Genomic DNA, 17,393 nt, shown 5'->3' on the forward strand with positions numbered 1-17,393 from the left:
CAAACAATAAAATCCGGTCAGAACAACACATGAATATATTGAGGTGCCATATGAAGTCAAGTCAGAGCATAAAAATGCACGTCCGTAACAAGAAAGACAACATCTCGGTCAACATAATTTGTAAATAAATCAGCCGAGTGCTACGGGTTGTCGAGGCTTCAGCGCATCCTGAACTAATTACGGTCTTCTAGTGCAAGATTCCGAGAGTATAGCGTGACAAGTACGTCGCCTAGTAGATAATCAGTCAAGAAGTCTAGGATTAGCCCAATGCTTGAGGTCCCAAAACAATCTGCCATATTCCGCGGCTAGTCTTACTGCCGGAGAATGTCAAACACTTCAAGGGTTCTCTAGTACCACATGAGAGAGCAACTCAGCTCACTTCAAGAAAGATGGTAGAGCCTTCTCGGCGATAAGCTAGTAATGACGAATAATGAAGCGGCCTTTGTAGACATCAAATTATCATGTTAACCAACCATTGGATTATCGATATCAAACCAAAGCAAACAAATAAAAAGTCGAATTGAACGATCATCGATATAGTTAACAGTCAAGTTTTACTAATCAACAAATGAAAGAAGCTTCGACCACTACATCTTTTTCGATGTTTCTTCACATCTGCTCGATCCATGTTGCGTTTGCTGGGGGATATTATCCCACCAGAGCTCCGAATCACACCGAGCTGGTATCGAGAGTGAGGCTCACCGTTCCGGGACAAGCCGGTCCACAACAAGCCACATACGATTGCGCAATTGTGTGGTTCCGGTACCGTCGTGAGCGTGAGCAAAAGTGAAGATTGTGGAAAACTTAAGTTACTACTACGAACACCGCAAGGCCGACGGCCGAGTAGTAATCCATCGTAATCCATCTAAGCTGCCGGGTGCTCCTCCGCTGTGTTTCTTCTTCCACCTCTTGTACCCTCTTTCTAATTGCAATCGTCTTTGAAATCAAAACCGAGCCTGCCGGCCGCTCGGGTGTTCTACCTTAAGATTTATTATCGTCCAAATATTAAATTCTTAATACCCCGGGCCGGGCCTTTTCTGTCGGGTTGGACGCCGAAGCAAGGTGGGGAACAGCCCCTCACGGCCCATCCGGGCCCGTGTCGTGTCGAATCGAATGAAACAATCTGAGATTGCATGTTTGCAAGCTTGTGCGAGAAGCACCGGCGAAGCATTCCCGGTCGGCATCGTCCCGGGTGGAAGTTTCCGTCATCCGGTCACCGGTATCGGTGGCCTGCCCGAAGCGCAGCGAGCGAGTAAAAGTGCAGACGATGCCCGATCTTCTGTCCCCCCCTCCCATATCCGGTGCTCCACCCCGGAGGGGCCGGGGTAATTAATTGTACTTTGTGCAGTTTGGTTCCGGTGGCTGACGGAGATCGGGCGATCCTCCAACCGGGCGACAAATTGGGCCGAGCTGGATGGCCGTCCATGGTCCCCAGGACTGCTGCGAATCGGACCAACGGGTTTTTTGTGCCTCCGAACCGTGCCAGCGGGGCACGAGCGAGGACAGTTTTATTATATGTACATCCGCCGTTAAATGTGGTCCACCTCAGCACAATTTACAATTTATCTCATTTGCATCGCAGACCCGAACCCGGGTCTGCTGCGGGATGCAACGGATGCCTGGCCTTTCGCCCAATCATGAGTGTGGGCGTGCGCGTGTGTTTGTGTGCGGGCGTGCTTCATCCTGTTCATCATTATTTGCTAAGTGGCGCACCCGGCGGCGGCAGCAGCCGGATCTCGTCCTGGGACGACGCTCTCTCTAACAGCCCATTAGTCCGTCGATTGTCGTCGCAACACTTTGACTACTTCACGGGCCCCGATGGACCACGCGGGGGCCCACTGCACACACGCTATGCTTGGGGATGCTTGGGATGCCGACCGACCGGCCGGTCAGCCCACCCCGATGGGGATATTGCCCTCCGAGGGGAGTTTCCGTGAGAAACCAAAGTGTATTAGCAAGTCTACAGCTACATCAATTGTCACTTTGTGAGCTCATTTGTGGCCATTTGCGCCGCGGCCTCGCCTCGCCACTGGAATGCACTTTGGAGTGCGGTGCGCCCGATGTGCTTGGTGCCCGTCATCGATCCGGTGGCCATCGGCCGAAGCTCCGTCGTCGTCGTCGTTGTGCCACGCTTCCATTCCGGGGCACGGAATTAATTTTCTCGCATCCTAATTAATCACATGAAATGTGCTGAATCGGGTTGACGTGCATAAGTCATGGCATACCGATGGCCTCCTAAGCGCGTCGATAATCGACACTTCGACCCGAAGGGCCATAGGGGGCACCCCTTTTTGGAGTGGACGGAAACCGGAAGCCGGATCGCGTTGGGTGGTTAATTGAAAATTTAAAATCCCCGCCACACACGGAAGAACCCGTTCGGGCCGCGGAAATGCGACACACAGACGGCACAGACGGCTAATTAGCGATCCGGATCCGGTTGGCAGCTGTTTCGAGCTCGAGAGGTCATGACCCGATCACAGCAGCTTCCTGGGGACCGAGTAACTCACTCTGATTTATTACGAGGCACCAGTCGGCGGCGGAAGGTCATTACGGTCTCTCGGCCGGGTGCCGGGTTGTCATAACTCTGCCCTAGAGTCCTGTAGTGTTTCAGGACACCACACCAGAGGGCACGCTAGGGCGAACACGACGGACCCGTTCGGACCCTTGTGAGCCGTCCGGTAAAAGAATATTAATTCGACCTGCTGCTAATTGCATTCCATTAATAAGTATAATGCCATCGAACAACGTAAACCACTTTTCGTCGTCCCAGTCGTCGTCGTCGTTGGGTCCGCCGGGGGATCAACGTTACGACCCGAGGACGACTGCCGGCCACCGTCCGGCGTTCGTTTCGATGTCGCTAGCAAAGCGAAAGTTGCATCGAACGACGGACCCCACCGGTTCTCGGTATTGATCGATCGGAATCGGCTCACATCGGGTGGCCCCTGGTTTGGCTGCAGCCCGATGGGGGGGTGGGGGGCACGCCAAATTGGGTCCTGGCTTTGGCTTTTCTGCCAATGTTACCGTCAATTATGCCGGTTGACTGTTGACAATTGATCGAAAAGGCGGTGATTAGCAGTCCCGCTCTCTGTGTGAGTGACCATGGCCCGGTCCTGGGTCCCGGTCCCTGGGAGATCATTATAGTCTCCAATCATCTACCCCATTTCTGCATTTCAGTGCACTCGGTGGCGTGCGGGTGAAAGGAACCTTTAAAGGAGTCGGTTTATGTTGCGTCGTTGCAAACGCCGATTGCATTCCTTGCTCCATACAGGACTCCGGCGGGGTGGGGGCTTTGTGGGCCACCAACCCCTCAACGGCGCTAGTAAGTCTGCCCCAGTCAGCATTTTCAATCTTGCGTGCGTGATGGGGCCATTGCTATTCAGGAGCGTAGCCCGGCCCACGCCATTTGAATGATAGCCATTTCGCTCCATTCGATTCAATTGGCCCCCGGTTCGGTTTCGGTTTCGGAAGAAAGGTACCACCGTAGACATGTGTAGCTCAGCTCGAGACATTAACGCGTACTGCCGGCGACCATAAAAGTAATCGCGACCGGTAATCGGGCACTGCTCGACTGACTGCGACGGAGCAGTCGGTCGCTCAGCGAAATTGGCAGCCACTATTGTATCGGTGTATCGATATTGTTTGTCGGGACTCGATGCTGATACGTGATTTTTCACCGAAGGATCCCCCCCTCAGTAAACGGCTGGTGAGAAGGTGGAAAGATTTGAAGAAAGCGGCGCACAAATTACTTGAAGAACGGTGGGCCTCAAGGGAGCCCGGAGCACGGAGCTAGGCCAGGAATCTGGTCCAACTTTTTATGTCCCGCCGACGCCGACTGGGTGCAATGATTGGCTTCCTTCGGAAAGAAAGCGAAAACAAAAACGGAAGACGAAGGACGTGTGAATCTTCGTTCTGCGGCGGTCCCCGAGCACCAATCACGCAGCTGCGAAGAAGGGGCCACTGGGCGGAGGAGGCCGGAGGAGTAGTTCAAACAAAACGTCATTATCCTTAACGCAATTCTCGGCACCGGCACCGTCCAAGGGGCCGTGTGTTGAGCGATGTTATTCCTCGCGTCGGCCGTCCCGAGCCGTCTAATGGTCGGCCGAGACGCCACTTCCGAGAACTCCGGGCTGGCAAGTGGAAAACGCCGCCGTCGGTTGACGGGCGGTTGTTTTTCCCAATCGACTTTCGCCGCACGACGACGATGACGACGTTTATCATCGGGCGTATAACAATAAACTCGTACAAAATGATCGCCGCTTGGCCATCGTCCTTTCATCTTCTGCTTCCGTTTCCGTCGGGCGAAAAATGAAATAAAACAGACCAAACTGGACTGGGCTGGGTGCTGGATTTTCGTGTGCCGGGAGTGCTTATATCGCTTTCTTAAGATCTCCACCGGCGTACTCCAGCCATCCGGTGGTCATCAGTGGTCACCAGAGACGCACCACACGCGCGCTACGCAACCGATTACAAAGCGACGAGACGAATGGGCACTTCTGCTGACGTGGATCAGCAAAAGTAATCTCACCGGAGGACCGACACCGAGAGCACATGTCCGGGGGGGAAAATGATGCAAAACCCGGCCCGGGTGGGGCGCAAGCGGCTCGAGTGCCGGTGGTGGTGGGCCTACATCTCGATAAGAGCCAGAGTGATTTATCTCCGTAGACAATGGGAGACAAACTGGTTCCTGGTCTCCCGCACCGCACATCATATGCTGCCGGTCCGGCTCGGTCCGGCTGCGACTTCAAGAGGCGGACTTAACCGGAACCGTCCAGGGCAAGACGTCCGGAGCGAGCTCCGAAACGGTGCAGGCAATCGAAAACGTTGAAAGACAGTTCGATCCCCACAGCGGGGGGGCTCGCTGGGGAGCTCCCGTAGCTGGGACACTCGAACCCCGTGTGTGTGTGTATGTGTGTCGTAAGTGTCCCCTTACGTTACACGCGGCTGAGTCCTTGATCTCTTTCGGGGGCCGCTCGGTGTCTCTCTGGCCGACTTTTATCCGGAGCCCAGGCTGCTGGTGCTGGCCTGGAGATCATAATGTCCAATTATGGCGCTTTACTCTTCAAGAATATTATTTCATATCTGTCACTTAAATGTGTTTACCACTCACTTAAGGCTCTCTCTCTCTCTCTCGGTCGTGCGCCGGGACACACGTCGCCGAGAAGGGCCATGCAAAGCATCCAGTTTGTCGGGATATTAAAATCACATGACCGACCCGCAGGACGATGTGGCAGGAACGTAGGTTGGGTTCGAGCCGTTCGTCACTTTCGGATGGTGCGTGCGTGTGTATGTGTTTGTCCCGGAAGCTATAAAACATTAATTCCTCGACACTTTGGGCATGCCTCCTGTCGGGTGAGCTGCCCGAGGTCGGCCACCAGGTCGAGCAGGAACATGGTGCGTTCCAAGGGGTGCCCATGCAAGGACTGCACCAGCATCACTCAAACCACCCCCATGATGGTGTGTGTGTCGTGAGCTTAAATCGATTAGGAATTGCACGGGAACTCTCCGGTCTATTGTTGCCGCAGTTCGAATTCCAATTCCGAACTGAAATAATTGAATGCCCAGCATGTTGCTCGGATGACAAGCATCGTATTCACCGGTTGCTACACCATGGCTGGCCATTCTTCTTCGGGCCTGCGAAATGGGCCGACAGGATGAGTGGCCACACAACACAAAAAACCGAAGAACAACACCGATTTGGGCATCTTGCCTTTTTTCTTTCCTCTGCTGAACCTGCTTCAGCTCCAATCGGGACTGCTGATGTTGGCGTCGTTCAGTTAATATGAAAAACTTTTCCCAAAACCGGCGGCGGCATTGTCAAGGTAATGGCGTGAATTTAATTTACCTTTTGTCCGAGTGCAAAGGGAGCAAGTCCTGCATCCTGTCCGCTCGCCGTTCGGCCAAAAACTATTTATATTGGCAGACTTTTCACTAATAGCAAATGGTTCCATTGTTTCGGTTGTGGTTCCGCTGTGTGTCTGTGGAAAATTGCCTCAGTTATGACCATGGCGGGGGGGCAGGGGGGGGCTGGACTGGGATCGCCACATACAAAAAACACATCCCCGTAGCATAAAAGTGGCAAAATGCAAAGGATTAATGCAAAGCAAAACCCATTGTGAGACACTCACGGAGCCGTACGCACAAACCGACGCAAACCCTTATCAGCGTGGGCCGCCGTGTATGCTCTGGCCGGCACAACAATGGAACCCATTGTTGTTCGGCCCGTGTGTCTGTGTGTGTTCGGGACTCATTTGGTTCGTTTGTTGTTTTGTTGTTCGCTTGGCCACTGTTTTTTGCCCCATTTTCCACGCCAAGTATGTAGCCGTAGCCTGTTAACATCACCTCGCCAGATTCAGCCCAGCCCAGGACACACACTTCGGTAATTGGACTGCCCGGGTGCGGTCGGCAGCCGCTTCCAATCTGGGCTTCCTCCCCCCCAATGGCCGATGATGATGCTGATGGGGCTCATGATACTAACCTGGGATAGGAAAACTTTAATGAAACACACTCTCGCCGAAAGTACCTAGTTTTTGGTTTTAAAACAATTTCAGTGTTTCCCGGTCCGGAGGTCCCCTGCCGACCGCGCCGGACCGAAGAAGAATTTGATAAAAACCGAACCGAAAACCGAAAAGTTACCCAAACCCAGTCAGACCCCGAGCCGAGAGTGGCACCGTTGAGGGACGGCGCCCGGGACTGTGAGAAAGGAATTCCCACCCACGGGGAGCAACGAGGATCGTGGGAATGGGGGGCAAAACCACAGGTTACGCACGGACGGCCCGAATACTTTACATGCCGATGGCTGGCCACCCCCGAAAAAGGGCCGATGATGCAGGCCAATCACGCCGGCCGGAAGATTAAAAGATTTTACTGGCCACCAAGACACTCTCGGGTGCCCCGGGTGTCTCCGCAGGATGTGCTCCGGGCTGTACCGGCGGTGTCCATTTGAATCGAGGCAGTCCTGATTGGACGGCTCCGGTCCTTGGAGGGTTTCATAATCAGGACTCCGGTGCCAGTGTCTCGGTGCCGAACTCATATCCTGCTTTTTTGTCCATCCATCCCGGTTGCAGTTTCTATTGCGAAAGTCTATTCTACACGATACTTGTTTGAAATTACGAGATTGTTTTATAAATATATAATACGTTCATTAGTAAGGAACATAGAATAATGACGTGGACAGTGAGATGGTGGTTTTTGAGACAAATTTATTAACGATCGTACGCTGAATCATATGATCATTTTATAAAAGATGCTCGAGTGGTGTGTAGGCTGTAACGTAATTATTGTTTGAAAGTTGAATTCTTCCTCTTTCGATTACATCCAAGTTCAGGCAAATCGAATGACAGATAAAAAAGTTTGTTGCGTTTTCGTGTAAGTAGGTTTAGTACAACCGCCCTTTACAAATGTAAGGAAAAGAAAAAAATCTAGTCAATCAATATTATTTTTTGGTAAGTTAGTAAAACATGTACTGCGAATCAACATTTTTTATAAGTTTAGGATGATGAGAAGTGTATGAGACAAGTCACAGTTTTATTGAGACTCTGATAAACACCTTTTATGCTTTCGAAGCGTTAAATCCACAAGGAATTCAGGGTTCCTGAAGGCGAGTTAATCAACAGGGAATATTTTAAGAAAAAATTAATTAATTAAATTTTAAGAAAAGATCATCATATTTTGGGAGTTTTGAATAAAAAATCAATTAGTGTCATCGAGCACGAAGGGTGCTCGAATCGCCTGACCTATCGCCATGTGTTCATCGCCATTCATGTAACTGTTTCCTATTTGATAAACTCAAATTGGCCATGAAAATAGCGGTTCAGCGGCTCAAGCGACTGCAACATACAGCCCCAGACCTACTGACAATGGGCATAACTTTTTAATCTGTCATTTGATTTGCATTCGAATCGAATGAGTTTGAAAGAGGAAGGAACATACCTTGCAAACTATGTCTTCAGCTAACAGATTTGACTGTTGCTTAAAAGCTATACTGTGTATGGTGAGTGTCAGCTAAGAATAAGTGACATCGATTGCCGTTCGCTATCATTTTGGAAGACATTTTCGGGTTCCGTCAACAGGACCAGTTAAAACAAGGAATTCAACTCTGTTTACTGCTCATCGAGTTACGCCGGAAACATCCAGTTCGAAGTGCGTGTTCCAATGCAACTGTTTACCGTTGTGGCCGGAACATGGTCCAGTGTAACGTGTAACCCATCCATCAACCCCAGGGTGGGAGGCAAAACTAATTCCATGCTCCGTGTCAGCCAGGCCAGGCGAATCCACAAATCCCGACGGAGCGGGCCCCAACAAACCTATTACCAAGTTCGAGCAGGATTAAGCCCGCAACCGAAGGCCGATGGCAGAGATGCATGTTCAATGTAAGCTCCGGCAGGACAGGACCAAAAGCTTTTTAATTGTCGCTTTCCAAATACGCTCCCACAGAAGGGCCTCCTCTTCCACGGTCCTTGCTGGCCTCGTCGGCCCCGAGATCGGGGTCTGCGTAAATGTTGCGGTCACTTAGGCGGTCGTCGGGCCGGCTCCTTCCACGGGCCGGAGTTGCAGCTTTCTTCGCCAAACCGACGCACTTTCGCAAAGTATTCTAATTTTCATAAATCCTAGCCCAACGCGCCGTCCTCACCGTCCGCCCGACGGCGGCCACCTAATGGACGCCCGGTGTCCGGGAACGAAGAAGATTCCCCCCAAGAGAGCCGCCCGAATGGTGGGGCAAAAGTTTTAACCCCAGCCTGCAGTGGCCCCCGGTCGTACCGAACGCCCGTTTGAAGTTGAGAAAATATTCAAATTAATACCTTAGCCCTATCATGTCCTCGCCGAGAGGCACCACCCCCCCCTAGTTGCACACTCGGTACACTTGCGCCTTGGTTATGGATATTAGGCGCACACCAAGAGGCGCTCATGAGTGGGGTGAAAATAATTTCATTTTCCCTGCAAACGAGAAACCGTCGTACGTAGGAATGCTGCAGCAGCCCTTTCGCCAGCATCACACGCGGCATCCATCGCCCGGCACTTTCTTCGGCACTTCTTCGGCCCGGCCCGGTTTGCCGAAGCCGGGGGTGGCGTTTACCCGACGGACGGTAATTTAATTCCGGTAAAAGTAAGTGTTAAATGTTCGGAAAAGATTAATCTGGCAAAGTTTAAATGAATTAAGTAAATTTATTTCTAATTTGAATCACGCACCACAATGACGGCCGCGCGAGCCGTTTCCGCCGGGGAAAGTACCTCTTACTGGGCCTCTCCAGCCCACGTCAGAGCAGTTGTTGAGTACCATCTTCCGCCGGGCCACAAGTTTGCTTGACCCAGCAATGAAATAAGGGCCAATCGTGAGCGGCACAACATTACCGAGTGTCCCACGCAGCCAGCCAAACTTTTGGGGCGAACCACTTTAGGAAAAATTCGCACGATCTGCCCATTTCCGGGGTACGGGGCCCATCGGCGTCACACACCCCGCGGTGAGCCTGGGGTTCCCGGTTCGTGTTACACGTTGGCTTACATTGTCACGTTTTTTGGTCACGCGGTCCGTACGGCGGAACGGCGAAAGAAATCATTTTAAGAGCCACCCAACGAACGCGAAGGGCGGCAACACGCGTAAACCTTCCCCGGGTGGCAGATTACCCCCGGGTGTCACGAGGGGCGCGAGGTGCAGAAAATGGATTATGGGCGCATATTTTGGGCGGAGTGGAGGTGTTAGAATTCATAAATGTCAGGCCATTAAAAAAGTTTTATCTTTTCACGGCCCCAGCCGAGAGAAACATATTGGGCTATTTTCGAGGACCGCCCCGCTCGGTGTATCCGTGACACTGGAGTCCTTTTCCGCCCGGGTTTCGTGTACCTTCTGTACACGCTACACGCTAATTTGGGAGCCCACGGAGCACGAAAGGACGGGACGATCGGGAGATATTTATGCTAACGAGAACAATTCAATCCGTTCACGCAGACACACTCATACCCGAAGCGACGTGGCCGGGCGTGGACACTGGCGGTCGGAGTAAGGATGTTTATGGGAACGGCGGCAACATTAAGCCACTTGCCGAAAGATGCATAATAATTCGTCGGCGAAATTGTGCCGGCCCCCGTTTCGTTGTATTTTTGGGCCGCGCCGAGTAAAAGATGGCAGTTTACTGATCCGGGCGCACTTTTCTTTTTTTCTTCTCGCTATCTACTTGCAGAAAGTTTGAGGGACTACTTCAGCAAATTCGGCGAAATCACAGAAGTTATGGTCATGAAAGATCCCACCACCAGACGATCGAGGTAAGTGATTGCGGCGTTCGTCGTTTTTAATGAAGGCATATAATTTTGCGGTTTTTTTTGTGTTTCATTTAAATTTACCGACACTTTTAGTTTGCTTTGTGTTTTTGTTACGTATTTCGGCACGCTTTCGAGTTATCGGATTAATTTAACGGAGAAACGGATTGGATTTTTTTCTGCATCAAACGAGGACCCCACCGTTCGTTTGGTTATGCCGGAAAAGGCGATACTACATTTTAATTAATCCTTTTAGATTTTTTTAATGCGAAACAAACCTTCTAATGGCCCCGCGACAGACATCCGTCCCGATCGGTAATCGGATAGTGGGCCAGCCTATCGCTTACAGATTGGCATAATTTCGCGTTAATGAGTTCCGCGTTAATCGGATAACGTACGATGTGCATGTCCGAACGGCGAACGCACTGGGCAGGGCAGGATTTAGGTTTGGACCGCAGCGGTTACGGGCCGTCAAAAAAGGGGGCAAAATAATTGGAAAGTAAAGAACTTCGGCGGCAGCCCGCCGGAAGGGTCATAAATCTCGCCGCCGAACTAATCACGCCACCCCACCTGGAGAAGAATGCCAGAGTAAAGGGCGCCCATAAAATGGCCGGCTTTCTTCGCCGGTCGTCAGAGTATCTTGTTCCCACCCCTCTCCCGGGAGCCTTTCTTCCTGTTCCGGTCCGGCCATCCGTGGCCATCCAAACCTCCTGTAACCCCGGAACCTACGGCTACTAGTAATTAACTGCTGCTCGATACCTGCCTAATGGGATTTTGGCTCGCTGGCTGGCTCGCGCGTGAGTTATGTTGCATGTGGCCAAAAATGCGAGGCTGCAGCCGCCAGCGTCGTCGTCGTCGTCGTCGTTGTGGTCAAGCGAGTGAGAGAAAAAAAAACAAAACGGAAACACATCCATGGGACCACGAAAAATTGGAGAAAGAATACTTTACCGTGCAGCGAACTCATGCGATGCGCTTCCGGCCGCTATCTGGGCTGGGCCGTATTTTATGGCGCACCCGAGCCCGAGCTTTATGCGACTCGAAGGAAACATTTCCGACGACATAAAGGGATATTTTCGCGCGACCTGAACGGCCGAGCGTCGTTTTCGCGAGCGCGAGTATCGGTGCTGACTGTTATTGTGGCGCAACTGGTTCCCGAAAGCCGACCCAGCGAATCATAGATTTTAATTTACAATGCTTATGTTGCTGCTGTTTTATGTTCCACCGTGCGCCGATAATGCGCGGCCGGAAATCGCGATCCGTTTTGGGGAAGAATTTATGGGCCCTCGGTTTGATAAACACGCATACGCACGGTGCTCTGATCGATATAAGATTTGCATGGCCGTCACCCCGACTTTGGCACCGACCGGAATGGGTAAACACATACCCCGAACGGCTTTTGCGTGTATTGAATTACATGCGCCATAGCCATAACAGTTTATCTTTCGCTGATGATGATACATTGGGCGCTATTTTTTTGGCGGCGCAACGTGCGAGTCTCCAAAGTGCAAAATAAGGACCCCCGTTACACGAAGGTGAAGGTTTGTGATAAGAAGGCTCTCTGTCGTTTACTGGGCGTTCAATGAGCTGCTCTTTTCGATAGATTCCTTCACTGTGCTCCAATAAATGGACCTCACAAGGTGCAGCTTTCCGTTCATTTTCTACTGCAAAACTCTCGCTCGGAGTGGAGAAGTTTCAAATTTATCACTCTTAATTTTCCAACTGGCTCGCGGAAGGACATCCCTCTTATCAGTGCCAGCGGTCCTCACTCGGAGCGCCCAGAGGGTGCAAGGAGCGTGTGGTTTGATTTTTCCCTATTGCTTTATGGTGCAGTGCATAGGAAAAAGAAAACCCAAAGGAAAATCTCTCCAGACGACCCGATCCCGTTCAATTTCCTACTTAACCGGCAGTAAGTGGTCGCTTCTTCTGTTCTGGCCTGCCCCACTGGAACCACCGGAAGTTGGGCTAGCCAAGAGGCCGTCCCGGAGGGCTTATGGGGCCACGTGGTATCCCCGCGTCCACGGCTGGCCACGACCGCCACTGTCACGTGCCGCAGTGACCGGAAATGGAAATTGAACTTATTGGTGTGCGCGCACACGGCGCGGTCGGGATGCACTCAATTGCTGGCCTGACCGGTGCTCGCTGATTTCCGGCGCGGCGCGGCACGGCAAAGCGGGGGAGAGCAATAGGAGTAACAAAAGGGTCCCCGAAGAGGAGAGAAAAATCCGGCGTCCCAGCTCGATTGGTTCATTACTTATCGTTGGACCTGAAGCCACCGTGGCCCGGCTCGGTCGGTCGGTCGGAGCCCCGTGGAGTCCTCGGGGTGTTTAAGTTTTTGGCGGAACGCTCGGCCAAGCGGACTTCCGGCTCGGCTCAGTCCCACCAGGCCCTGGGCCAAGTTGGGCAGGCTCGCCGCCGATGATGAGCTTCGATGAGGTGGGCGAGATGGATGGTCTTCGCGCGGTCAGCGGAACTTTACTTCCTTTAATTTATCGACGGTTAGACTTTAATCAGAAGTTGGTCCGGTGAACGGTCCTGAGACGGCGCAACACTCGCCATAAATAGTAAAGTTGAGGCCCTTGTGCGATCGACAAGATCGATAGCGCTTCGATAGCGGCATCTCACATGGTTGAACGTTGAGCACTTTGCGGTCGCTTGTGAAAAGTTTAATTGCCACAAAAGCGTGGGGTTTGAAGCGGTTCGAAAGAATGGCTCGATCGGATGGCGCCGTCAGTGTTTATGGCAGTCCTTATATTTTTGCAAAACTTTAAATGAGTTTAAAAATTAATCCACGTTATGGAAGACCTAACCGGTTTTTTTTTATCGAAAAGGCGGAAATAATTCACTGATGGCAAACGGCTTAAGTAAAATTGGATTTTTAAGTTACCAATTTAGTTATCTATCTACATTACAAAGGAAAGCAGCCAAAACTTCATGACTACAAGTAGTTATACAAGATTTCGGGATTGAAGACCATGTGAACAATAATAAACCTGGGAGTGATCCCAATTGTCCCACTTAAAACAGAAATGCAAATAAAAAGCAGATGTTTTTGGCCGTTTGACTAGAATAAATATTTCATCTTCGTACTTCATAAAATAGCTTGTTTTGATGAAATAAACTTTGTTTTTTTCTAGCCACTGTGCATCTTTTAATGACAACATCAAGTAATAAAGCTGTCAGAACACGTCAAACCACAACGTGTAGGTTCCTGTTGTGGTCCGGTGTCCGGTTTCTAATCGGTGATCAGCGTGTCTAGCGAGAGTACTAAAGCCCAACGATACACTGTGCCGTCCGTTGGTTAGGGCCATCAGCAGACATTGATGTCTCCATGTTGCACGGCACGGTTGTAACAACCAATCGTGTTCATTTCGTTTAAGGTGGCCATCGATGCGATGCGACGAAACGGTGCCGGCCGGCCACTATGGCCACCATCTTGTTGGCCGTGATGAAGGTGATGGGTTCACACGGTTCCGCCTAGGTGCCGATGCTCACATCACGATTTACCAGCCCAATAGCTTTCGAATGTTCCGTTTTCGCTTATTTTTTATCGCGTCGCGTCGACCGCGTCTGTCACTCGCCCCCGTCGGAAACTATCGGCCATTTTGGTCACTTCTTTCGCAACCAACCCGTCGCGTTCTTGCAACAAAACCACCGCCATCGGACGGCCGGCCGGTGACGGTGAGCGAACTTCCGCCTTCCGGGCGTCGTCGTTAAACGTCACTTCGGTGAGGGTCTGTTTATTTTTCTTTTCCTTTTTTTCTATAGCTGGCTCTTTTGCTTCAGTGACCACTTTTTGTTGGTCAGTAACACGGTGTTGGGAGGAAATTGAAAACCAACCGGTAGGGTTGGGATCTGGACCGGCGGTCCACCAGGGAGCAGGGAGAAGCCACGTGACAGGAAACTGTCCCGCAGGATCGAACCCACAGGAAATTGTGGCGAAAGTTGAGTTGAGAGAAATCTGCTGGCCACCGACGGCCACAAAAGAAATGGCCAGGGCCGTAAGTGGAGAAAAAGTGGCATCAAACACGAAGGAACGCTAAAAATGGACGTCAGGACGGAACGTCGATGACGGCGACGGAGCACAAAGAAAATACCGCCGCCGCTAGAGCGCGACTTTAGCAGAGAAAGCCACCTCCGGCAAGCAAGTTGCTAAGCCAATTGAGCAGAATTAATTGAGTGTTGGTAATGCGATAAAATGGCGACAACCGGGTGGCGGTGGCGGTGGGGCTGCCTGTGGCCGAAGGGAAGCCAAAGGGTGAAAATATTAAACACAAACTCCGGCGTGGGCGCGCGCGCTTCGCCATGAACGGTTGGTGGAAATTTCCGGTTACTTTCGTCAGGCCCGGTGGTGACACTAACGTCGCGCGGGGGCCATGTTAGTTTTCCATCAAGCCAGGGAAACCACTTGGCCGCTATCGAACCACACGTCCACACCGGGGCAGCCTTCCTTCGTCGTTTCTCGGGCTCATTCTAGTTAGCATATCATTAATTTTCTCCTCTAATCAGCGACGATCAGCGGCAGAATAGGGAAGGCACCGGAGTTAGTTGCAGAATTGGGAAGAATTCCTGAAGCACCGACATTCTCGGATTGCTGACATCATCGGCATAAAGCAGACCCTCAAAGAGTTTGGTAATTATAAATAAACTTTCGAAGGTATTAAAAATTGCTGCAGGGACAATCTGTTGTGAGACAATAAAAAGTATTGATAAGGATACTCGCTGCCTGGACCTAAACAAAGTAATGTTTCAAAGATTGGATTTCAAAGCTTTCTTTGAAATGCTCAATGCGTTTGAGGTCGTTCGATCCATCCGAAGGAATGCCGTTATGTTTTGAGGCCCAGAATCCGTGATATCGCTTAGATTACTTGTAGTGATTCTCCTATACTTAGTGATGGACACCGAATAATACAAGAATTGTTAAGACCGTTGTATCGTCTTAATCGCGTTCGGATCCTCCGGATCCGGATCGGGATCGCGATTAGACAGATGCCTGTTTTGGGAGTGTAATCGCTTTCCAAATAATTTTCCAAATCTTTTTCTCTCGTTTTTTCTTTCAAATAATTTTTTAAACCTAAATTCTAGCTTGCCAAAATAAAAAAAATATTACTTGATTATTATTCGGTGACTATTCTTGCTAGTGTACTAAGTGAAGCATATTAATGTAGTGAAAAAACAAGAAAGTAATTTAAAAAGAATTAAAAGACTTGAGGTCAATCGAACAACGTGATGGTTAGGTTTTCCACTTAAAAGATTCCATTCAAATGCATCCTCTCGAAAGCATCCGGTCACGATGCTTGCAGTAGTATTCAAAAGTTTTCCGCTTGGTCTGGTTTTCCGTCGCTTTGTACCTAAATAATTAAATGCAGTTCGATGTCATTTAGTTTTGTGCTTCATTTAAAACTCCGACTGACTGGCCACTACTTGCCATTTGCCTCGACTTTCAAAGTAAATCCGCAAGTGCACGCATTTAAAATTACCATACGTGGCACTACGATGGCAGCCAGAAAAAACCTGGAATTAAATGGCGCGAGCACCAGAAATACCAACCCATCATTTGCAGCCGTTGTGCGCCACCATTTTTGGGCCATTTCGTGGCCCTCATTTCGTGTGATTTTTTTTGTTTTGTTGGTCCTCACTACCCACACGGCACGCGGTCGGGTAGCCGCGCACGGCCATTAGCAGCGTTTCGCAGGACATCACTCATTCCGTTTCCGCATTCGTTCGGTTTCGGTCGGGTCGGGTGCGCCGTGCTTTCTTGCGTGAAGTGGCACCACCGTTCGGCCGTTCGTGCGTTTTATGGGCGCGTATTATTGCCACTCATCGGCCGATGGCTCGACGAGTGCGTACGTACGCACCAACGTGCGCCACCGTTGGCGTGCTGATGAACCACATCTTCGGCCCGATCGGCTGGTCGCCGGTCGGGCCTCTCGAGAGTCGAGCCGATGGGGCCGTGCGCGCGTTCGAGCGCAACATAAACAAACAATCCCGAAAAATGCTTAAACACCCAGCCCCCACCGGCAGCCATTCGGGATCCATTTTACATGAGCGAAAGCTGCCATAAATTAACGATTAATAAAAAAGCAATAACAGCTCCCGCATGATAATGATAAAATTATTTAAATTTATTATTTCTGCGCGCCGTTTTTATTTCGTGTGATTTTTTCTCGTTCTCGCTCCCCGTGCTGTTGGCAACAGTGGGGCAAGGATTGTGCCGTGCCGTGCCTGGTTGGACGACTTTCGAATAGCAGCTTTCCCGTCGGCGTCGAGAACGAATGACGTCCGCCCGTTAGTTAGCGAACCTCGCCGCTGAGGACTCGGGCAGGAGGCCGCTCGGTGCTCGCCCGGGTGTGATTAATCATGAAAGAAGAGATTATGCGATAAGCGGATTCGATTTCGTGCGCCCGGTGGTGCTCGGGTAGAAGGAAAAACAATAGAAAGCCTCGATCAGCGCGCGGCGCTTTCTTCGGTATAATAACAGATTTTTATGCAATCAACACATTCCACGATGCCCACGGACCACACTCGGTTTGTTCCTTCTACTGTCGCTCTTTCTCTCTCTCTCTCTGACATTTGATCCTGGAATAGCCACTCGGGACCGTTAGCAAGACGTCACTCGGTTCTGATTGTGCCGTGCCGATCGTGACGGTGGTGGCTTAGGGCTATTTATTCTGAATCCTTTGACGTGCAATGCATCGCTTCATTTTGTGCTTCTCTGCCTGCACTGCGAGTCCTTTCGGGCACTGCATTTAAATAGTCAATTCCGGCACGACTGTAATGGTTGTAGCGAGAGGTAACGATTTTAGAAGCAAGAGCAAAACAAATAAAACATTACCATCAGCACCAGGGACGACGACATCGCTGGCATCTGCCGATCCGGTGGACCAGATACGGCCGGGCCACTTCGCGGTCGCTGTACCGTGCGGACGGCGACGAACGAACCCGGATCGTGGATAGGCGGTGGGGAAAAAAAGCGTCAAACGATGAGCAAAACGTTTTTAAAAAGGGTAATAACGAAATTTTTAAATGCCATAAACACAATCTGTGACTGTGACATATACGAATAAATGTTCAACTTGTGACCATGATGACACTCGGGAGTGTGCTCCGGCGCACGGTGCTTCGGGAATGTGCTCGAAAATGAT

At 50.8% G+C, this 17,393-nt stretch overlaps 1 protein-coding gene across 1 annotated transcript in view; it reads left to right on the top strand.

Annotated features, from left to right (window-relative positions):
• The window catches only part of LOC131215797 (RNA-binding protein Musashi homolog Rbp6-like), a 216,965-nt gene that overhangs the window by 188,087 nt on the left and 11,485 nt on the right, over window positions 1–17,393 (top strand). The window contains exon 3 of the mRNA XM_058210194.1: window positions 10,176–10,257. Coding sequence (XP_058066177.1) covers window positions 10,176–10,257 — 82 coding nt within the window. The remainder of the gene's footprint in view (window positions 1–10,175; window positions 10,258–17,393) is intronic.

Source organism: Anopheles bellator, chromosome 1, assembly GCF_943735745.2.
Source record: "Anopheles bellator chromosome 1, idAnoBellAS_SP24_06.2, whole genome shotgun sequence".
NCBI classification, from domain to species: domain Eukaryota; kingdom Metazoa; phylum Arthropoda; class Insecta; order Diptera; family Culicidae; genus Anopheles; species Anopheles bellator.